Raw genomic sequence first — 25,000 nt, 5'->3', positions numbered from 1 at the left:
ATACAAGTTGATGTAAATTTATCTTCCTTCTTTATTAGTGATTGGGTTCTTACCCCGGACAGCAGACCGTCTGGCGGTGTAGGGGAGACCATTTCTCCATCAGGTCCTTGGGGCGTACACATCTGGGGTGACATGGTGGGCGATTCATCTATGTAGGGCAGGGTCTCCGAGCCATCCTGAGATTTCCTGTCCTCTGCTCCGTCCCCTTCATAGCCATCTGTGTTGTAGCTCAAGTCTGGTGTGAAGGCAGAAAGTGGGGGAAGAAGAGATGATGGGTGAAAAGAGTGATTAGGGGGGCGCCAGTTAGAAATTTAAGACAAAACAAGGCATCTGCTCATGTGTTGTATGAGCATGACTCTTCAGTGCCATGACCAAGCACTGAAACGTTATATACAGTCTGTGGTCAAACAGCACCCATATTTCTGTTTTCTTTGTGGTCGGTTCACAAAAAATATCCCTGTTATGGTTTTTTATAAAATATTTGAGTGTGACAAAAACATGCAGGGAATAGCATGAAGGGGTCTAGTTGTGCTGTACGTATAGGTACCAGCTGTGTGGGGAAAGCTAGTTCAGTAGCCATTTGTCTATTTAGATCCCTCACTCATTAGAAAAAACACATCTACAAACACGCAGATTCCCACCAACTCTCTGTGTTTTGTGAGACCTGTGATGTGGAAAAGGGATACAGCCGGCCCGTTGACATAAAACCTTCCAGCGGAGGCTGATGTCTTGGCTGTTCTAACCAGCCATGTTGCCATTACTCAGCAGATTATATGACACCTGCTTGATGTGTGCAGACGCCGCTCATCCATGCAGGACCCTGGCCTCCGTTCTGGAGGTGTAAATTACCAGGAAGGAATGCTGGCAGATTAAGGTGGAAGTATTTAGTTTTTCTTGCCATAAAGACACATGACATGTAAAACATGCTTTGGACACACAGTGGCTTGTAAATAAGACCTTGAGTTGAGTCTATCTGTAAAGTCTGTAAAGTACAGCGGTGCTATGTGAAGGCCACGATGACAGATCTGTTGTGTGGGTTCGTAGTAATATAAGAAAGTAGTGTGGGTCTTTAAATTTATCATGTTGTTAACATGTAAATAATAGCTGTCATCAAAGCAAAAGACCAGCAGTGATTCATAACCATTACAACTCATACAAATATTATTAGCTGGATTTATTTATTTCGATCTTTTACTGGAAGACAAGAGGCTTTTGATTGTTGTCACTGATGCTGGTAACCACACATTAATGACAAAAAGGAAATAAGGGAATAAATACAGATATACTGTATATATTGTCTCAATAATAAAACTAAACCTGGATTTTATTTCAATCCTGTTGGGAAAAAAATCAGCTTTTAAACTAAAGTAAAAAAACAAAACAAACTTGGCTGTGGGGAGGTTAAAAAAAAGAACAAAATGTTTCCGAAGCAGCTCACATGGAAAGTGTGTGTCTTTATGAGTCGGGATGCGCCACCTAACATGTGGTCAAGGAGGCGGGTGGGTTTGTACAGAGGAGATCAGACACCTTTAACAAGTCACAGAAGACAACTAATTGGAAAATAAAGGCAGGGGTTGATCCCCGCTGGGGCAGCACACATCATCAAGCTAATGTTGCTTAATGCAGTCTGTCACGTTGTTATTGGACAACCCATCTGTCAATCAAAAACAAGCAACAGCAGAAGAGGAAGAAAAAAAAAAGAAGTCCATCTGTTAGCTGCATGAAAGTATGAGTGGACTGTGCAGTGTCACAGCTGCCATGTGGTTGTTTTGTTGCTTTCACCCAGATGACAGATAAATGAGCTTTAAGAAAAATACTGCTAATTCTGAAGTGCAGCAAAAGACACATGAAAGGTAGAGAAGGGTAAAATTGTGATAACAGGTGAACTCTAACTGTGATCATAGAAAATGTCTGTGGCTTGATCAAACCAGCATGCGTGTGTCCATTTTCTCCCCCTCTTTTTTTTTTTTTCTCTTTGCTCCCATCTGTTCACTCTGACTCCTCTGTACACCTTCTGGCCTCCAGTCAGGCTCATTTGTTCTGATCTGCTGAAGTTGTCTTCGTGTTTGTGAGCAGAGGAGGTGAAACAGATAGGTATTCATCTCCTGCTGCAGCATTCAGCAGTGTCTATAAAACCATAAATATTTCTCCAAGTTCATAGCTGATGTTTATAGACTTTTACTGTGAAGCTGAAGGAATGAATGGGAAGTCAAAAAGCTCCAGAAAAAACATTATTCATGTCTGGACAAGCTTCTAGATCTGCTCCCTATTTTTTTTTTTTAAGAAGAAACACGCCACAATCCTTCTCCATTTGCAGAAATATCAATAGGCTGCATAACATTTTCAGACATCTATTTCCCAAATGTGCTGAGTAGAGAGCCAGTCAATCAGAGTGAACAGTCAAGACAAAACAGGACAAGTGAGCTGAATATACAGTAGACTCAGCTTTTAGGCTCTGTGCACTTCTATGCTTACTTAACCTGTCTGAGATCACACACATTTGCTTTGTTTCCATTAACTGTGCACGCAATGGGTGCTAAACTGTTAATGTGTGTCATTAGGATCATTTAGTGCTACTGGGAATCTTTCAGAGAGCAATCTGGCACATAGCTTGTCATTATTTCTACTAATTATCTCTGATTAGCCATGTTAGCGGGAGCCACAAGGAGAGAGAGCGAGAGAGAAAAAAATGTAACACGTATGACATCTCTTTCACTTGGCTGTGCTGCTGCTGCCAATTTGCAAGAACAAACCCAAAACAACTGCAAAAGAGAGTAATTTGATGGACGGAAATACCCCATGCAAAAGCTAGGATGTACAGTCAGTTGTTGCAAACAGCAACATCACAAGTCATAACTACAGTTTTTAATTGTTTTCATAAAGTTCCTCTGGAAGAACCAAGTTCTGTGTGGTTAATTATTTATCTGTCAATCTTCATGTAATTCTAACACTGCTTCTGTGTAGGGATCCTGGAAATGTGGTGTGCTAGAATCCCACAGAATCTCCACGTAGCTGCATGAATTTTCTAAATATTTGGTTAAAATAAAAAAAATTTAAAAAAAAACTTGTTAGGATTATTTATTCAGGAAATTTGACAATTTGTTGCACATTTTGTGGCCATCCATAAAACCTGGATTAGATCATTTGTGTTCAGTTGAAAACTGACAAGAACACTTGCAGGAAAACATTTTCTGACCATAAAAGACAAAGTGAAAACCATCTGAACTTCCTCTATATTCTGATTAACCTGACTACGGAAAGTGTGGACAGACAAAAGACACGTCATAACTGCAAGAAATCTGCCACTAAAGAGCTGTTTCTTCCTAATTTTCCAACTTTGGGGGAAAAAATTAAATCATTAAATTGTAAATAATATAATTGTTTACATGATTATAATGTTTGTCGGTATCAGAATACAAAGAATAATTTCCTAAATAAATAAATACACAGGGACTTCATAATTATCTGACTGCTTGTTTTAATTGATGAAGAAAGTAGCAACGTGCAATGACACAAACTTGTGGGTGCAACACATACTGATTCACAGCCCTATTATGCATTAGTATAAAATGACCAGGGCGCCACCTAAAATGTATCTTTTTAAATGTTGGGTTATCTATCTATCTATCTATCTATCTATCTATCTATCTATCTATCTGCTGTTTTTCTGTATCGTCCAGTCCTACGAAGAATTATTAGTCAGTGGTTACTCTACTAGTAATAATTGTTGCGTTTCTCATGGGAAGATCTGATTTCACATCCAATAAAATGTCAGTGCAGTTTTGCTGTCTTCTTGAAATCCTACAACAGTCCTCACATGCACATGTTTAGCAGCACACACTCTGACAGGCTAAAACGTGGGCCGTCTCAGTAAGCTAATGCATCCTGACAATCCCCCTGCGTGACAAGCACAAAAATCAATGCTGTACCGTCATTCCAGAGAGAGAAACTTTCTCAGCAGGAAGAAGTCATCAACCATAACCTGTTCAGCAATTCCCCACACGTGCACATGAGGTCTTTTCACAAGATTAAACTGAGAACAAGCTTAACATGACATGTGAATGAATAGCAGATAATGTCAAGTACAAACAGGACTGATCGCAGAGGAAGAATAACCCATTGAAAAATCAATATAGACACATCACCACAGCGCAGAGAACCAACGTACAGTAAGACTGTAGGATCAACCCATATGCTCGCACACACATCCACAAAGACGACAAACCGCACAGTCAAAGAAAGAATGACCTGACTCACCATCGCTGGAGAAGAGGGAACGAATGGTGCATATCGTCTCAAAGAAAAAAGCCATAAGTTTGACGTTGGGTGCCCAAGTATTCACTGGCCAAAGCAACTTTCAGTGACAGTTATCCATGCTATAAAGACGCAATACTATGTCACACCTTCAGTCCAAACAGTCTTACATATTAGACTTAAACACAACAAGACAAACTGAGCAGCTAACCAATATGTAGGCTAATGTACTGATAAAATACGGTTTTGAGGGGAAAGAAAAAAGAAAAAAAAAAAACAAGAGCACTAGTCTGGAGTTTTTCCAGCTCTGAATACTTCCACTGTTCAAACTCCCTTAGATAGCTCACTCATTCAAACGAAGGCGACAATGTTGTATTTAAACGACACCCACATCCTAGGAGGAAGCAACACACACATGCAGAAAGAGCCGTTTCTGTGTTGAAGCTGTAAAGTGTAAAAGTAGCAACATGTTGGTATGTTACTTCCCACCTGGCTGGCAAAGACTGACCTGTTCTGTTTTAAACTTCACATAGCCATAAAATCACACGTGGCACTGTATGTGAATCAACTGTACATAAAATGAATGTATTGTGCTACAAGGGAGCAGCAAAAAGTGGATTTCTGATCCAGATGCTGAAAATTTCAACCACCTGTAAAACCACTTGTGGGAGGCAGCTGCACAACAGCCACACTTTTTCCCTTTTGAAAAGCAAAAGGTCTCCTTCCTGAACATAAGAAAAAGTTGGCCTTTAGGAACTGATAACTGACCTTATAGTTACAGAAGAGCAAAGGAACAAGGGATTAAAAGACACATGCATGCCATACATAATGCTGCAGTACAACTTAAAAGCTGCAGTGGCACTCGCCTTACTGGAAGGATAAATGAACACACCACTGCTGACCATAAAGATGCAAGGAAAATAAGAAAACACACACACACACACACACACACTATAATCATGCAAAGGCCATCGGGCCTTTAAAGCATTTATTTAAATGTAGAGTTGATGTTATATGTGGCTCAGTAATAATAATAATAATAATAATAATAATAATAATAATAATAATAATAATAATAATAACAATAATAATAATGCATTTTATTTAAAAAGCCCCTTTCATGTCACAGTACAATAAAATTGAAGAAGTGATTATAGAAGACTCATCCTGCAGGTGTGTTACTGCGTGCACGACTCATCTGTAGGAACAGGTGCCAACTAAAGTTACTTATGCAAAGCTACAATAGCTTTAACCCTGAAAAGATCTGGCAACCAATAAAACGAAGACTGACTGTGATGACTTTTTAGTCTGTTAAACAGAAGAAGAATATGGATGTAAATACAGAATGGAGGATTTATTGATGATTTCTTATACAACAACATTTCAAAGTCATGTTATGATTAATTTTGAGCATTTTCAGATTTTTGGAATTTAAATAAAAATGTGAGCAACCAACCAATTTAAGCTAGCAGTCAAAAAGTAAGTCAATGTGCTTCAGGGTAGTTTTCCTACTCGTCTGAATATCTAACACCATCTTTCATGTTTGTGATGCTGCTCTTGCTTTTTTTCTCTCTCTCTTTTTCCTCTTTGATCTCTGAGAAATTATCAGTGTATAAGGCAACAAAGATACTACCTCCATCACTTACACCACAGCAAAATGTTTCACACAATTATTCATGTGCTCCATGTTGATGGAGCCTGATCAGTCTCCTGTTAATAAGGAATGACTTTAACAAGCAAAACCTTTCAATGCTGGGTAAATACACACGCAGCACAGTGATCTGCATTTCTAGTATTGCTCAGTTCAGCTGTGAATCTGTGTACAAAAACAAATTGTGCCAATCTGCAATCACAGAAAATGACCTGAATGGTTTAACTTCCAATATCTAAACCAAGAGAGGCCTTCTTTAAATCTAAAATTTCTTAATACTGATGATGTTTGGATAATTATCAAAAAAAAGGTCAAGGATGATGGACTGAGTGGCAGATTGGTGTGTAAGCCACGATGACAAAAGACTACTTGGAAATATGATCAGTACTGAAATGCCTTGTGATGTTGGCCACTGACAGCTGGCAGCAGAATCACAATGGATCCAGGTGATGTAAAGTCAACAGCTTCTCCAGAGAATCACTGCTGTGGTGTGAGGCAGTAAAGATAATTCACCATGGCCGCCATGCAGATACAGGCTGAATAATAAACAGACTAAATCAGAAATGTGTTGCCGTTACGCTACCACCCACTCACAGCGTACATTGACCTCTGCCCACTGTCGGCTCACATCACTCTCACCGTTAACCCCTCTTGACTGACAGCTCTAAATCTACCTGTCACTCTCAATAACCGGCCCTCGTTTCCATGGAAAGGACAAAGGCTGCCATGACAACTGGTCAGGATGATGGAAATGTTTCCTGCTTGCAAATAAACTCGACCAGTCATGGCAGGACTGTTTACAAAAGAAGACAAAGTAAACTTTGAAAAGCCCGAGTCATATTCTCTCACCCCTCCACTATAACCAGTAACCTCTTCAGGGTTAATATGGATAGTTCATGTGCATAAAGACACACTGTGAAGCGATGCCAGCTCTGGAACTTTTAAGTTTTTCTAACATATGATCCCTTCCTATTGCCTTCTGTTGTTGTATTAAAAGGCAACAACTGTCCTTGTACTCATTTCTAGTTCATCTCAATTTACCGGGCTAAAAATATAAATTAATCATCTGTTCCATTAAAGGTGAGAAAAAAGTGGGACATTTTCATGCTATTATCTTGCCTGATTAAAAAATTTCAAAAAGAATTTGAATTTGAAAAAGTTGTCTTTGATTAAATAAAACGGGAATAAATGCTAGTAGATATTCTTCTAATCAACTAACATGTAAGACAAACAGCACCGCAGGGGCACAACCCTTCATCTTCATCTGTGACTTAGTTTTGCATTGTTTTGTGTTTTTAGTTTTTATTAAGTTTGTTTGGAATTATACACTCCTTTTTGTTTTACGCCTGTTTGCAGCCAAAATCCATCCAACAAACTGCTTACTCATGAATCCATGAGTAAGGCGCGGCTGTAGCTCAGGAGGAAGAGCAGTTGTCCTTCAACTGGAAAGTTGGGGGATTGATTCCAGGCTTCCCCTAACAGGCCAAAGTGTCCTAGGGCAAGACACTGAACCCCAAGCTGCCCCTCGATGTGCCTATCGGGGTATGAGTGTGTTGGATGAGTGTGTGCGTGAATGGGTGAATGTGACAAGTAGTGTAAAGCGCTTTGAGTGGTCTGCATGACTAGAAAAGCGCTATAGAAGTACAAGTCCATTTACCAACACAACATTTTTATGCACAACAGCAGCATATTTATCAGATATACTTTCATTTCATGTCTTTCTTCCTTGTCTTTTCTTCACTGTCACAAAACCTCTGCTGCATTTCTGAATTCTGAACTTCTGTGCGTTTCCTTCCAAATTTCCAGAGCAGCAATTGCCTTCAGGAATCAAATCAAAATCAAGATCTCATGTATTTATTTCCTACTTAAACCCAGAGATCATGTTCTAACACAGCCATATTGTTTCCCCTTTGCTTGCCAACAACTACAACGTGTCTGAGTAAACATACATGCCATGTGATTCTAAACATGAAGCAAAGCTGGGGGAAAAAAATCTAAACAGTTCCTCCCAGTTCTCTTCTGTAAGTCAAAAGGAGCACAGTCACAGGTGTGACTGTGCACACTACAACGCAATAAAGTGGAGGGGGAGAAAAGTTACTGCTGCATTGTAAGAATTTAATCAGAGAGTTGTGTTTCCTTGCTCAGCAATTTTTCAAAAGAGAGGACGGATTACATCATGCCCTGCAGTCAGCTAACAGCATATAGGCACCACGAAGCAGCCCTGCAAACCGGTTCTGTGCAGGACTGTAACGAATAAGCACACACACACACATGCAAAAACACACACATTCGTTTTAAATTCAGTCTTGTCTATGTATGTACGGTGTGTGTGTGCGCGTTCTGGGTGGATGACAAGTTACTCCTCTGTGTCTTCAGTGTTGTTCTCAGGAGATGTACGTGAGCTCAACCAGAACAGCTCTTATTCTCCGAAGAGAAGATAAAATAAACATGGAAGGGGAGAGAAAACTAAAGGTCAGACTACTTCAGCTGCTGGCTTCACCGGCCATGTGGAGCCATGACAGCACCTCAACGGCTTGACATATCTATGTTCATTGTGTGCACGATGAGGACAGCTCTGCGTCCTGCGATAATCTATCACGGGGTGACATTGGGGAAATTACAAGCCTCCATGAAGTCTGTCTTTACAGCGTGTACCAGTTACTCCACGTGTCAGTGTGAAGTATTTCAATAGGAGCAACATGACATGAGACTCCAAAGACTGAACCAGCGGTGAAATAACATCAGTGGGTAAATAAAAAGGCAAGATTTAGTCAAAGGACTAATATTTCCTGCTTCATTTGCTTTTTGGATGCAAGCATAATCAGGAGTTTTGACGTGTTTGTGTTGGATCTCGACAAGGAAACATTGACCAAAGGGGAGATTATGAGGAGCGGTAGGCTGCGTCCGTTACCACGTGCTGCCTCACCATGAAGCCTTCTCAAGTGTGGTCGATATGCAGACACGCCCGTACTCCTCCAGAAGCACACACAGACTTTACAGAGTAACACTACAAGCGAATGAGAGAGCAAGCAGCCAAACACTTAAGCAGTAACGGTTCGGAGGATGTTTAAAGTCTCACTGCACAATGACACTTTCCAGCCAGTCTGCTGTTGAAGCATTAAATTAGAAATTTATTGAACAAAGAAGTCAATAATTCTGAAATGACTGAAAGCAGTAGAGAAGTATTCTGTTTATGCATGTTGCACAAGTGATTTACAGGCAAAATTTCCTTCAACAGCACATGCAAAACGCTTCCTGACCCACTAACTGTGAAATAAGTATTGAGGCATTTGACTAGCAATGATGGGAGATCATATACATTAAATATCAGCTTTTAGAGAAGTTGCACACGTATCTGCAGGACTGTGGAGTGCAGTTTGGTTGGAGCTCCACAAAGATGATAAGATCAGATCAGTTCACAGACTTCTGGTCATGTTTGGTTGATGGCTGAAAGTCTTAAAATCAGTTTTTGTGAGAATGAATCAAATAAAACTAATTAGTCTTAGTACTCGTTCCATAAATCAAATCAACATGTTGTTAGCCTGCACCAATTAAAAACTCATAATGGTTTAACTGTAATTAATGAGAATTCATGCATGCATAGGCATCGCCTGAAGAGCTCTGCAGCTGCAAACAGTCTTCACTACATATGTGATCAAACCTTCCATACGGTGAAACCAGCATAAAATGTTCTAAAAATAACCCGCTACAGCACATGAATTTCCCATGAGTGCAGACTGTAGCAGACACAAGCATTAACTATATGCAGTATATGTGTGATGTGACACAGAGAGGTGTGAATGTGCTGCGATCACCTTCGCCACAAACAAAGCATCAGTAGTGACTGCATAAGAATTTCACATCTATTAATTTAACCATTGCAGTCCTGGATTTGCAGATGTCCACCACTGCAAGCTTGTAGCTGCAGCTTCAGGCTTGTGTGGGTTTATATTCACTTGCAGATGCCAAGTTTAATATGTGATGATGATCAGCTGAGTATCTCGCTGCTGGAGAACCTGGGCTTGAACAACACAAGTTCAACACATGCAGGGTAGCTTCTGTTTTACTTATACCTAGAATAACATTGACTTTGAGGTGCAAAAACACCATGTATCATTCATAAACTGCTTTTCATTTCATTTAAATCTCAAGTTTAAAGTCACAAAAACGCTACAATGCATTGTCCGTCCTATATTGAAAACTTAAAAGATTTTGTGGATTATATACTTGTCAGATGTCAGATGAGGAAAATCCTGCCGCCATATGTGGCACTGGGCCATCTGAAAGGCTTGTGTCATTTTTCACAAATATAATACTTCACAATCCCTTATGTATGAGTTCTTTTCATCATGCACAGAAATCAGTTTAACTTAATAAATCAAAGCCTGCTTCACTTTCACAAGAAAAAAAATGAATATTTAGGTTAATTAATGGTGATTTCCTTTTAACTGTATTCATATTCATTATAATCTCAATGGAGGTTCCCATTTGGTGAAGAGAAACAATTTGCAGAAACATGTTGCAACAAAAGTACAATGATCCCACGGCCTGATTTTACAGTAGTACTTTACGGCGTTAAGTAAACCAGTGTTAGGACAAGCCATGCTCTCAAACTCAGTGAGTCATCCTGTTAAAATGGGATCTTTGCTCCCCATTGCCCTCATCCAGTCAGATTAAGCAGATAATGGTTGGTTCCTGTGGTACACCTAACCACTGTTCTCAGGAAAAGGACTGGGAACTTATCAAAGGTAAATAAGCCCACAGGATTCCAGCACATTACACAAAGGTGGAAGAAAGTGTGGAAATGAAATAAAAAGCTGGTAGAAGAGTCCAAAGCCTTTATTGCGCTTCCGATCTAAATTCAAAACCCTAACGGCATGCCAACATCTGGCAGAAACTCACAGATGAGACCACAATTCAAACTGTGAACACGTTCTCATACAAATGTACTGAGATGAGGCTCATAAAGAGGCATGTCCATTATCTACCCACTCCACATCCTGTGTGCACACACACTGAGCACCTCCCTGCCAAAGATGAGTTAAATAACAAAAAAGGAATGATTGTCCTTTACACATCAAATGACTGACAATTATACCACTGCATATCTTCACGTGCCATATGCCGGTAAGCAGCAGTAGATAAGGTGGCCCTCCGCTACAGAGACAGATGCATAAATTGTTAGACCCCCCCAAGTCCATGCAGCCCCCCCACCCCACCCCAAACACAACCAACCAATGTTACCATGGCAGCCAGTCACTATACATTATAATTAGCTGGTTTAAATCCCCAAGGCTTGGACTGGTTGGAAACAACTCACTGCTTCCACAGATTAGGGCAAACACTGTCATGTGCAGGGCCCGAAGCTGTCCCCATCTGCACACGAGAGGTCACGTTCAAGTGCAGACACACCTACTGGAGCAAACGACAAAGACACAAACACCTCAACAGCCCCCGTTAACGCACCGAATTTTACAACCACCTTCCCACCTTGCATCTTGCCTCTCGTGTTTGTTTGCTGCAGGTATGAGGAGATCAACTCATCACATGTATTGTAGAGCTATTCAATGCCAACCCACACCCACATTCAGCACAGTAAGAGAACTAGCAGTACTCTGTACTGTACTGTGTGGGCATCTACGCCTCAGTGTGCATCTCTACCCAGTATGTTTTGTTTTGTTTTTTCTTTTTTTTTTGTCGTGGGTATGTGCTAATGGAAAGTGTATCAAACCATGAAGGGAACAAAAGAGCTGGAATGAGCGAAGCAATTTAAATGCAAGTGCTTGTCAAAAGCCTTTGGGGTTAACCAAAGGCCAGATTGTGTTGTCTAGTTACTGCACACTATTGGCCAATTAGGACAATATGATGTAGATAAGAAGGAATGACTCCATTATACTATGAGTGTTTCTCTGACAGTAGATAGTTGGAGATTTACAGGCTTAAAGAAATCATGTGATTTTGAGGTGACTCCTATAAAAGCAACTTTTAGAAATTTACTCAACATTTTCTTAATATTATGGCATTTTTAGCATTTTAACATGTTAAAACAGTCTGCAACACTACTGTCAGCGTCATTCTGATACAGATGTAACAAAATGAAACATGATAACGTAGAATCACAAAGACTGACATCCATAATTGTGTTTCCTTTAGATTTGAAGCCCTTAAATCTTATGGTAACCTGTGCACATTAAATTTTGTCTAAACCTGCATTTTGAAGTCACTTTGCCATATTCAGGTACGATGACAGGCAACACAAAGCCCAGCTAGAATAAAAGCACCAGCTTGATGACGAGGATATATAAGATGAGGATGTTTGGTTCTGACGCAGCACACGGTGCTTATAAAATCTTGAATCCTAACAGTCATGTTGGGGTTACTTTGACATGAATCACTAATGACACGTTGCTGAGGCTTAAAAGGTTGTTCAGAACTTGTGCTAGAACAGTCTGGATCTGTTCTGCGGGTACTTAGTCGCTTTTTTAATGGGCTTTTCCCCAGATATTTAGAAACTATATTTCTGCTAATAAAAACTAGGAATTGCAACCTGAAGGACTTTTTTAAAATAAAGTTGAAAACGCATTCAAATATTTTTAATAAGAAGGAATGAAGGTGCCCAAAACTACAAGAAAAACGTTGTAGCTGGCCGAGAATGACAAGCGCTGAATTTAAAAGCTTCGGTTCATCTCTTAAGTAGACGTATGCTGACAGTGCACTCTGCAACATCAAAAATCAATCATTTTACCTCTCCTTTTACTGCTTTTACATCTCATCTTTTAGTCTGCATAAGTTATTGAAAAAGAAAACGTAAATAACTGTGCCACAGGAAAACATATTTTTCATGTCTGAAGACACAAAGCAGGTCAGAGATTATGCTTTACATAATCATCAGGATACTTTGTGATGTCCTGCCTGCTCCAGACCTGAAAGCTGACTGCGGGCTGTTCGCTTTATGCTTATGTTTATATTAGGGATTCAATCACATGTTGGCAAACAGGGTGTTCTCGTGTGCTTACTAAGGTGACTCATGATTTGATTTTCACCAAGTATGAACAGACGATGAGCCAACTTAGTTTAATCTTTGTCAAAATGATGGGTAAAAGTAATCTATCAGCTACATTCACGTGTTGTGATTTGGTTTTCTTCATCCACTGAGAATTTACAGCATAAATGCAGGTATGAAAAAATAATTCCTGCATAAAAGAAGTAGTAAAAACAAGGCAACATATAATTCCCTAATCATTCTGTTTCCTGTTTGTACACAAACATCTCAATATGTAGCTATACACGCAGAACTATACACAATGAGGCTGTCCTTGTGTAAATGCAGGCCTTGACTTTTTTTTAAGTGATTTCTATTAAAGGTGCTGCTGGAGGGAGTGATTGTGGAGATAAGAGAACTGAGGATGCAGGAAGATGTATGATAAACTCAGGGAACACAAGGCCATTTGGCATGCTGTGTCAGTACAATGCAAACACAGACACAAAGAAAAACAAAAAGAGACCTTATGTATATTAACCAATCAGCCACATTAAAATAGTTAACAAAATATTTTTTTAAAAATTGGAGTGAATAAAGAGTGCGTGTTTATCACAGCTTGTGTTAGTGCATGACTGAACAAAACAACAGCAAGCAAACAAAAATTTAATTATAAACTTAAAACATGGTCATCAGGTATGTATTAGGTATGTAAAAAAAAACAAAAAAAACAAAAACAAAAACAACTGTGACTTTCCAACTTATCCTTTAAGCTCTAGGTCATAAATCCATTCAACCTGAGTATTCCCACCAGTTCCAATCACACAGCTGTCAAAAGATTTATTAGGATTTATTAAGCCATCCACCTGCTCGGGTGCTTCTTTTCCTTTAGTCGCTTTCATTCTTTTCTCTCGGGGGCTTTCGCCACTGTCAAAGAACCAATCAGGTTGAACATCTTTTTTTGACCCCTTAGGAAAGGCAACATACAGAAACAAGAAGGCCAAAGCTTAGTGGGGCAATTAATCTTTAATGACGCACATACACTTGTGTAAACAAAGACACACAAAGGAGAAAGAACTGCCTTCAGGGTAATTCTTGATCCTTGGTTTGACACGTTCCACTACAAACCATGGACATAAAGCCAAGCATACGCACAGCTGAATTTCTACTGATGATTAAGGATGTGCCATGGACACATTTCAGATAATCTGAGACAAATTAGGACATGTAGCTTTGCTCACCTGACTGACTGGTTAACGGGTTGTTGCTCAAGTGCATCCATCAGCTCCAACTCATAATGGCCTCATCTTGCTTTTCTGCCTCCCCCACTCCTCCCCATTTATTTTTCTTCCGCTACACTACCCTGAATGCTTAATGATGGCCTCTGCCTTCCGGGAGCATGTAAACATGCCAGCCGCACCATTGGCCGAGGACGAGGAGTCATCCTGTGCTGATTGGCCGACAAGAGTGGCGCGTGGGTGGCAGAAGAAGAAGAGGTTGGTGGTTACCATACTGGGTGACTGCTGTCCGCAGTAACTTAGCAGACATATATATGCACCCCCTTAGCTCTAAACCCCCCGGGATATAAAGGTCCCCACAGACTCATGGAACACAAACACACAGAGACACATGACACACCCTCTAACATCAAACACAACAAAGGGCTTTAGAGCTTTACCAATGTGACGACTGCAGAACATTGCCACAAATCAAACCTTAATTCAGGTTAATGTTTTCACAACTCCTTCAGTTATAGGTTGGCCCAGTTGGGGGAAGGAGAGGGGAAGCACTACCAATAATTTTTTTTTTTGTCCCCTGATGACAAATGTATGACAAAGTATATCCCAACAATGGTAGGATTTAAGCATAAAATACGGATTACAAGACATCATTTTCACATAGGGACTGGCCAAACTAATCCAGATGTAAACCCCATTAAACTTAACTTTCAACACTGACTTAACACAGTGGATCAACTATTCAAGCTGTCCTAAAAATTATTGTAACTATGGACAGGAATAAATGTGGCACTGTACAAACGTGACAATATAGGACTTTTTATAGGGTAAGAGGTGAAATAATAGTATCTCAGTTAATGCCTATATATATCTTTATATATATATATATCTTTATATATATATATATATATATATATATATATATATTATATATATATATATATATCTTTATATATATATATATATATATATTATATATATATATATATATATATATCTTTATATATATATAATATATATATATATACATATACATATATATATATTATATATATATATATATCTTATATATATATATATATATATATCTTATATATATATATATATCTTATATATATATATATATATATATCTTATATATATATATATATATCTTATATATATATATATATATATATATATATATCTTATATATATATATATATATATCTTATATATATATATATATATATCTTATATATATATATATATATATATATATATATATCTTATATATATATATATATATATATATATATCTTATATATATATATATATATATATATATCTTATATATATATATCTTATATATATATATATATATATATCTTATATATATATATATATAAAAACATTACAGTGACTTTTTATTACAGCTTTTTATTAGAATGTCCACACATAACACATACAAACTACACTTGTTTTATTTTTTTGTGGAAAATAAACCTCACCAACTGTTAAATGAATCTTATATATATATATATATATATATAAGATATATATATAAGATATATATATATATATATATATATAAGATATATATATATATATATATATAAGATATATATATATATATATAAGATATATATATATATATATATATATATATATAAGATATATATATATATATATATATATATATATATATATATATATATATATATATAAGATATATATATATATATATATATATATAAGATATATATATATATATATAAAAGGTTATATATATATATATATATATATATAACCTTTTTCATTTAACAGTTGGTGAGGTTTATTTTCCACAAAAAAATAAAACAAGTGTAGTTTGTATGTGTTATGTGTGGACATTCTAATAAAAAGCTGTAATAAAAAGTCACTGTAATGTTTTTGGCATAGACAGGAACAAGAAGTCGACAGTGGCAGCTCCGGTTGCAGTTTGTTAGTGACATCTAGCATATATCAGACTATTGTTGGGACATGTTTCACTCATCTGACTCTTGCTCTCCCTCTTACTTAACCAGATTTTCATTTCACAGCACAGCCAATCACATCACCTGGCACAACACAGGTGTATCAAACTGCATCTAAAAGCACTGTCCAACTCACTTTGGAAACTGCAAATGAACTGATTTTTTAAAAATATTTTCTATTTCACTTGCAATGTCAGATTTAGTAACCCTCCCCCAAAGGCACTACATTAGTTCATATAAAAGAGATTGTTTGTAATTTGTAGTGCAGCACGATAGGTGCATCTAAAACCACTACCTTCAGTGAAAGAAACAGTATTTGGGCAATGTTCACTTCTAATAATACATCAGCTTCCTCTTGCTTGTTTCCTGTATGCTAAATAGCCACAAAATCATACAATGGAGGGCGAAAGCTTTATCTATAATTCACAGGACTGTCACTGAACGAATCCAGTCCACCATGGTACAGCAGAACCCCAGCAGGTATGTATATACCTGCTGAACATGCAGCCAAGTTAGTGTTTTGACTGAGAGTTAGGTCAACCTTTCACTGCTTTCCAGATGGACTAACTCACTGGAAAGGTGACAAATAAATCATATCCTTGTTTTAATGTTCTAATGAAGCTGCAGTTCCTCACCTTGTCTATGGCAGGTTCATTAACCAGAATGGAACAATACTACAGTGAAAACATGCCTCTTTTCCGGCAAATCCCCAATTACATCTCTGTAGCTTTTCTCTGTATGAGAAAGTAAAGGTGCTAAGTTTCGTCATGACAAGATATGACTGCACAACATATTAAACGTGCATTTTTTTTTCCATTTTTACATACAATAAAGTGTTATGAGAACCTTGAGCAATCTCCTCTACAAAAATAAACAGGGTGTCTGTTGATGAAGACTGAATTTTAGGTCCTGCTAGAAAAAAGCCTCAGTTAAATGGTTTAAAAAAAAAAAAAAAAAAAAAAAATTCTTAGAATTTTGAGCATTTTTATATTGGATAACAAACCTAAGCAGCATTTTGGTTGGGCAGCCTCACAAAACTATTTCCAGAACGTTTTTGGAGAGATGAACTTGAAGCCTGTTACATAAGCATAAACTCTTTAACAGGCCCAAAGGGAAGACAATGCTTAGACACACAGAGGAGAAGCATGGCACTGAAGAGGCAGCAGAGATGATTATATTACATAACGACGGTGCTTTGGGCTGACTCAGATTGTTTCCCCCTCATGTGTGTGACAAATGCTTTGAATGTCTGTTTCTATAGCTACGGTGCAGAAAAAGGAAGGAACAGATTTATCTATTGATCGACATAATGGGGAAGATTAAACAGCGGGAAGACAATGACTCAAGCCTTGACATGAAGCAAAGATTAAATAAACAACGCAGTTCTACTCAGAAAGAAAACCTAAACTCTTGATGCACATTTAATAAATGTCAAAACAAAGAAGGCACAAAGGTGTTGAGAACAATTTGATAATTAATATTTGCTTTATCATGTTTTTGCCCTCTTCCATAGATAGAGAGGAATTATCTTTCAGCATTTGTTTCAGTATCTCACAATGGGGCACATCCCCAGAAACCCTTTTACACTGCCAAGGCGTTGACGGGCAGAAGGAAGTAAAATTTACTCCTGAGAGGAGAAACTTTCTTCTACTATTAGAGCCTGACATGCTATTGTCTCTTTAACCTGTCATCACTTCTCACTCTCACTCTCAGACTAGATGTGGGGCTAACAGGCTAGCAACATGGTTCACTGCAGCTGGCAATGATGATTGCGGTAGATTTTGTTTTTTCCCTCATTATGGAAAAGGACAAGCTGCCGACCAGGGCATGCACATGCAGTAACAAAATTGCCAAAGTAGCTACCCGCGTTATTGTGATTCACACCTTGGGCATCAACATGTCGCAGATGTGTTTGCATCTCTAGCTATGTATGCATTGTGCATACTTGTCTCTCAAGAATCAGACATGCAGGATAGCACATCAAGCTAGCCTGTCATTAGCTGACCTCCGCCCCGCCATGAGAGTTGACCAAGAGCCCTTATGGAAACAATATCCCCATAGGTGACATTAACCGACCCCAATAAGCACAAGTTTAACTTGACTCAGGGGACAATTCAACCGTCCTTAATTCTAAAGAGGATGAGGAGAGCACATTAAACCAGCTTTACACAGAAAACCACTGGTGGCCTGTGCAGGACTGAAACGTTGGACCTGTATGATGTCTGCAGGAGAGAAGCTGCAAAGTTGGGGGGGTTTGTGACCTTCATTTATTCAGTCTATTTCAAATAAAAAAGATTCAACTCCTCAATTTGCCCACTGAGCAAAAAGGTTTATTTGGCCCGGCCATGGTGTCAAAACGTGTCAACTTTAACTACAAGCAAGAAGACCCAAACCATAAAAGGAAAAAAAAAAAAAAAAACTTTAAAAAATAAATAAATAAATAAAAAATTTAAAAAAAAAAAAAAAAAAGTAAAGTCACAGAAGTGAAAATCTGTTGTCTCCAAAGTATGACAAAGTTTTTCAACAACTCATTTGGCTCATTTTGAGTTTTCAACTCTGTGGTCGAGCCACGACTGACATGTTTGAAAACACTATGAGATGTCATCGATCTGGTTTTCTGCTGGCACAGAGGGTAGAACCACTGGCTGTTCAGACTGAAACAGAGGCAGAAAGGAAGACAGCCAAGTAGTTTGGTCAAATCAAATTTGTAGGGTGAGATAAAGGGTTGTATTAAACTCCCATGTGACACTGCTGAGAAGTTATCCAGAATTACTTCGCTGTGCCTCCGTTGCTGAGGCAAGCCATGTGACGGCCAACTAACAACTAACATTAAACACTTTAAGACAGAACTGGGACTGGGTCGAAGTCAGCCAGGAGCTGCTGGCCAGCAATGAAGTCCATTTATTACAGTTTATGTGCTACAGACAAGGTCCAAACCAATAGTAACGCCAGTATGGCAGCTCAGGAAATCCTAGTGCAAACACAGGAAACTATTACCTTTCATTTCATTTTCAGTTATACAATACTGAATAAAAATTGTAAAAGATATTTTTATTAAATGTTTCCTAAATACCATAATGAGATTTGAGAAAGTGATTTGTTTAGATACATATTTAATAATAATCATTTGACAGTTGCAACTCTTTCCCCTCACACCATTTAAACTGGATTTACAGGTCATAATTTGGAGTTTTTTTGTGAGCTATGACTTAATACTATATTAATGTTTTGACAGTTTATGACCTGAATGTACTAGTTAGATAGTAGTGGACAAGCAGCAGATTGCTTCTTCCCACAAACATGGTATTTCTCATTACTTTCTGGAAAAAAAACAGCAGTAGAAAGTAGTAATGCCACATCAGGGTTTAACCGTCATCCCATGGTAATGTTTTAGCTTAGTGTGCAGGGCTCAGCTCACCAACACACAGGCATTAAGAGATTTTTTTCATTGCTTCCTCAGAGCTGCATATAATTTCAAGCCTTCGGATTAGGGAAAATCCTTTTGACATATGTGCATGTGTATGCCTCCACACGAGCACGTGCCACCTCTGCTCCGCTATGCCCCAAAAATGCCCATATTCTGTCTGTTATGTAATCAAGCTCCCTTTTGATGTAGCTTTAGCTGCACATGGCACTAAAGCAAGCCAGGAAGATGAAGCCAATTCTGAGAAGGTTACCACACAGGCCCGAGTCTGTCACTCTGGCTGCGGAGGTTGCAGTAGCAACAATTTTTAATCACACACCAGATGTGTTTGGAGGCAAACATGTAGCCAGAAGCTCAAACATTTTCATTTAAAAGGAAAAGGAGGGAATCCAAGATGCTCCTGGTAGCAATTCAGTGACTTAATGAGTGCAAATTACAGGAAAAGTGCCCAAACTCTTAAAAGAAATAAAATGTTTTATAAGCCCCTGATAAGTTTATTAAGGACATTAGTATTAGCAAGCTAAATGCTCTGGCAGCTGGTGTACCACAAGTTAAGTAGAGTAGCTTTAACTTTAAATACTCCTGCTTGGAGTTTCATGTGCAACTCATGTTTAATACTGGCCATTTTGTCTGGGATTACTCCTTTTCTTCCATGGATCCACTTTTCCCCTTTTCTTCCCAACCATCCAACCAGCCCGCTGAAAAGGCTTTCGAACAAAAGCCTAGGGGCAAATCAAACAACACAGCCTTTTCCCAACCAGATATTTGAAAAATCTGGGGCAACTTTAGGATGCCTATAGTATAAGCACATTTCAATAGTTGAAATGTAAAAAATATACAACAAAAACTGGAATTTCTAGAGTGTATACATTAAACAACAACCAACATGACAGACGCAGAAAACTGATGCTAAAGGTGGTTTACAACAGACAATGGAGACAGCAGCAGCACTGACATGCTGCTACAATCAGATCATGGGTATAACAAAAACCTTTTACCCTGCTGCACATCATAACAAAACTGATTAACTTCATGAGCATGTGTGAGAAACACACTGGAGACAGCGATGAACCTCTCACTTTGAGACAAAAAGACAGAAAGGGAGGAAGAAAAGATACCGGGAAGCCACGGGGTGTTGTTCATGTATTTTTACTTACACACACACACACACACACACACACACAAACACACACTAATTGTCTGGGAATCAACTACCGAGAAGGCTGACTGGACAAACTGTGAAGAAGATGACTGATGAGAAGTCTAGGCAGGTAATTTTGTTTGGGGATGCATATGTGTGTCTTTATACTGATGTGAGGCTCTGCGTCTTCCCTTATCTTTTTACCCACTCGCCTTCATCTACTCTTGCAGTTTGTATATATTTGCCTACGTTAGTGTTTAGTGACTTTGAAGATTTGCATTTGCACAACAAATGCAGTGCTATAAAAAGATGCAGTGGAATAAAATGCACAAGGGAATATTGTTTCAATCAGCTGTGACCTAACAGTGAGGATAAACAAAAAGACTTCAATCTCACTGCTGAGCTTAGTCACCGTTGCTTTGAGGACCAACTCCCACTCTACTCAGCAAGTTCAGGATGAGCAACCACTTCTTAACAAAACATAGAGCCATTAACAAAGCATGCATTCATAGCCTTGAGTTAGTAGTTCACTACATCACCGGGGAAAGTTTACTTCTAATTTTCAGTGGTTTGCAAATAATGTGACTGGCTCATCCTACACGACATACAACCAGCAATGAGTAAGCCTCCACATTTGGGTTTGTTCACCAGGTTGTAATCCTGTGCTTTAAAGTCTGTGTAGTGGCAGGGAAAGGGCGCACTCAAAAGCTTTCCTGGAAATGCTTATGTAAATTATGGTACATTTGAATTCCCTGAAAAGAGGAAGAGGAACAGGTTCAGCAGCTCTACAGGTACCCTTCAACATAAAAACAGGCACAAAGAGTGAAAAAGGACACTGGGAGTGCTAAAGAATGATGGGATGACAGGTGAATAGAAATGTGTGCCCTTTTCCCCACAGAATATATCAAAAAGGGAGTCTGGATCCAGCCTGTTGTGATGCTAATAGCCTCTCTCTGGACGCAAACATTTTAAATGTGTTTCAGCATATAGGGTGTTACAATTATTCTGTATTCTGCTTCAGATCCCAGAAATGTCAAAGGCAAAATAGCTTCTTTTAGGGCAAAGATCCATTAAATTGCCTAGTAATCGGAAAAAAAAAAACACAACAACAATGAAAGGAATCATTATGATCCACTTACCTAACTTGATCTGTTGACCTGTTCCATATTAAAGAGGACTAATACATGCACAGAGTCTAGGGCAGCTGTGAACATCCACCTCCATGATGCATTTAGTTATAAGCAACGTTGACTAAAGAAACCTGATGTCATGAGAAACAAGCACATTTTCAGCTAAAAATTGCAAATAAATTACTCATGCCACAGTCTGCTACAACATGCAAGGCGATGCACAGTCTGACTGTCAAGGGTCATGTGATCAACTGTAGCAGCTGAGCTAAGATTGCTGTTTATTAGCATGTTTACATCAGAATGAGAACCATTGGCTATAGGGGGCCATACCAGTCACCAACACTAACTCGCCCTTTGTCTCAAGTCAAAAGTTACTTCCATAATTACACTCATTATCTGCAAGTGGGCTCACGCGTTACGCCTACAGCTACTTCAGTACAAGTACTGCCCATTTATAATTTCCCTGCAGCAGCTCACGGCTAATGAACACTTAGGACGGTTTTATACTGTTATGGAGATATTGGTTTGCATCACTCTCACACTGACTGAGCACTGGCACGGCGTCAGTTCCCAAACCTAATCGTTTGCCAGCTGGTGGATTCAGAATTAAATAAAAATGTCGTTTAAAGCCTAAAATTTGACACATTTACACCACACTGATCTTTAATCCCCATCTTAATGAATAAATTAAAAAATAAAACGTTCATTTTCAAGTCATTAAAACTTTGGGAAAGGTCTGGATTCACCTGGAAACCAGACCGCTGGATGTATGGAGCCAGATCAATGATTGGCTGTCAATGTTTGCACAAGTGCTGACAGAATAAAGATTTGGACCAAAGTGGGGCTGGACTTTGTTCAATTTCAGTCGGTGATTCACGTAAGTGCATTCTGACATACTAAGATCTTACGATCTCAAGTCATGTGAGTATTACCTATCATTTATTTTTGGGAAACAGTCGGATATAACGAAGCCTGACAACTTAGAAATCAACTTTCAGGACCAAATCTCAAAGCTGTTTATGTTTACTTTATTCCCACACAGTAAACCCACCATGGTTCTGGTTAAACTCTTGTGATGGTGAACCAGTTCGCCAGAGAGAACTAAGGTTTTGTGACTCAACCGAGCCAGTGCCAGTGAGAGGTATCAGGGTAACAAAAGTTTGTTTTATCATTGCAAACAGAGAGACGTGCAGTATGGCAAGTATGGCAATGCACGAGCCCTCAAGCTGATAGGTTGAAAGTTTTCTGTGACAACAAGAAGGAAATAGCATCAAAAGACAAAGAAGCTCATGTAAAAGTTATGGAAAACCCTTCATTCACTCCTCCATAAAGCTGATCTCTGTCAATTCTGTTTTTCCCACATCAGAGCTAAAGTATCAACATCTGCAACGACAAATCCAACTGCAACTAACAAGAAGCTATAAAACACTTTAATGTGTAAACACACATTTCCCAGCTTTTACAATAAGCTGACAAATGTTCTGGTTGTATGAGAAATAATTATTAACCAATGTCTAATGGACTGAAACTGTATGACACTCGATATCGCTGCAGACTAACCCCTTTAACTTCCTACATTATGAAAAGTTAAAATAATACGGACTTGTGTTGCTCTTCCACAGATATTAAAACATTGATCAAAAACTGAATTTTACATTATTCAAATTAGAAGTTAACAAAACTACAAAGCCAATTAAGAATAATGACATCTAGACACAAACACTGAACATTTCATTTTTTACATTTCTCGGATGGAAAAGCGTTCAGTCATGCATCGTAGCTGCCTTCAGAGCGTCAAGGACAGTTCTGAATCGTCTCTGAGGAACTTCAGTGACTCGCTCACTGAATACACCTCCACCAGCGTCTTCTTCCTTTCATTATCACAGTACTGCTCCATCTCCCATTTTCTCCCATGAGATTACAGCTTGGTAACAATGGTGAGACAGCAGTGTTAATCCCAAAAGACAGTATTATGCGCCCTCAAAACTCCCAGTGCTCATGCTACCCCTCCACAACACACAGGCAAGAGAATCCCAGCTGTACCCAATTAGATGTGGGTATTGTTGTAAAAAGCATCACAGTCACTGCTTTGATATGCAGCATGTAGAAATATAGTTCATAGTCCCACCTTTGATTCATGAAAACAAGATGCACCTTTATGCAGCTTGAAGACAAGAAACAGAGTCATTCAATAAAAGAAAGTTAAGAGTTCATTAATGCTTCCTGGAGAAAGAACAGAAAAAAGGCAGCCAGCTGATCTCAAACTGACCTGGTGTAAAGTGTTACATCTCTGCAAATCTGCAACACAGCATGAAGAATACAATAAAGAGCTAATTAAAAATTCAGCATTAGACAGCTTGTGTCCTCAATGGGATGGAACATAAAGTTCTACCTCGAGGTTGTGAGCATGACTCATACATCACTATACATCTCCAGGCTTTCCCTCGTTTCTGTGCCTCCTAACCAGCAAAACGCCTGAAAGCAACAGACACGAGTTCTTCCCACTAAGAAAGAACGAGCGTAAAAAAAAAAAAAAAGGGGGGGGGGGGACTGGAGTTCACTGTTTATCAGACAGCAACAATGATGCTCGCTAATTGGAAGTCCTGAGAAAATGCAAAGTGATCAGACTGTGTTCGTGTAGCGGTGGTTGTAATGCAAACAGGCAGCGCATGAAGAGGAGGTTGGGGGGCGGCGTGCGGGGTAAAATGGCTTGAGGTGAAGCCGAGCGCGCAGATAAATTGGAAGCGATGACTGGAGATGAGTAAATAGATGGGCAGAAAGATACGTACTGCTGTAGAGGGTGTCGATCCAGGAGAGCCGGGGCAGGCCGTGAGCGCTGAGGGGCTCCATCCTCCTTCTCTCTCCCTGTGTCAGTCACTGCTTCTCTTTTATGTCTTCAGCTCGTTATGCTCCTGTTTTAGTTGTGTGTGTTGCCGCTTTTCTAATCCTTATCCTTGAAAATCAGCCTTCATCTTGCAGGACGAAGCAGGAAGAAGCATTTGGGGAAAGGATGTCAAAGAGACCTTGGGGTCCAACAGGCTGACAAGCAAAGCGAGGGGAATGAGTTTACGAGATGTGTGTGTCTGTGTGTGAGAGAGAAAACAACAGGCTGGAGACGTACACCGCCAACCGTTGCTAGGGGAAGGGAGAAGCACTCCCCTCTCTTTGGCTTGCTCTCTCACTTGCATC

At 38.9% G+C, this 25,000-nt stretch overlaps 1 protein-coding gene across 1 annotated transcript in view; it reads right to left on the bottom strand.

The window, feature by feature from the left end:
• abr (ABR activator of RhoGEF and GTPase) overlaps positions 1–25,000 on the bottom strand; it is a 118,182-nt gene that overhangs the window by 71,609 nt on the left and 21,573 nt on the right. Inside the window, exon 2 of the mRNA XM_079247554.1 lies at positions 54–235. Coding sequence (XP_079103680.1) covers positions 54–235 — 182 coding nt within the window. The remainder of the gene's footprint in view (positions 1–53; positions 236–25,000) is intronic.

The sequence above is a fragment of the Telmatherina bonti genome (genome assembly GCF_933228915.1).
Source record: "Telmatherina bonti genome assembly, chromosome: 10".
In the NCBI taxonomy this organism is placed as follows: domain Eukaryota; kingdom Metazoa; phylum Chordata; class Actinopteri; order Atheriniformes; family Telmatherinidae; genus Telmatherina; species Telmatherina bonti.
This window is presented reverse-complemented; position numbering and strand designations above follow the sequence as displayed.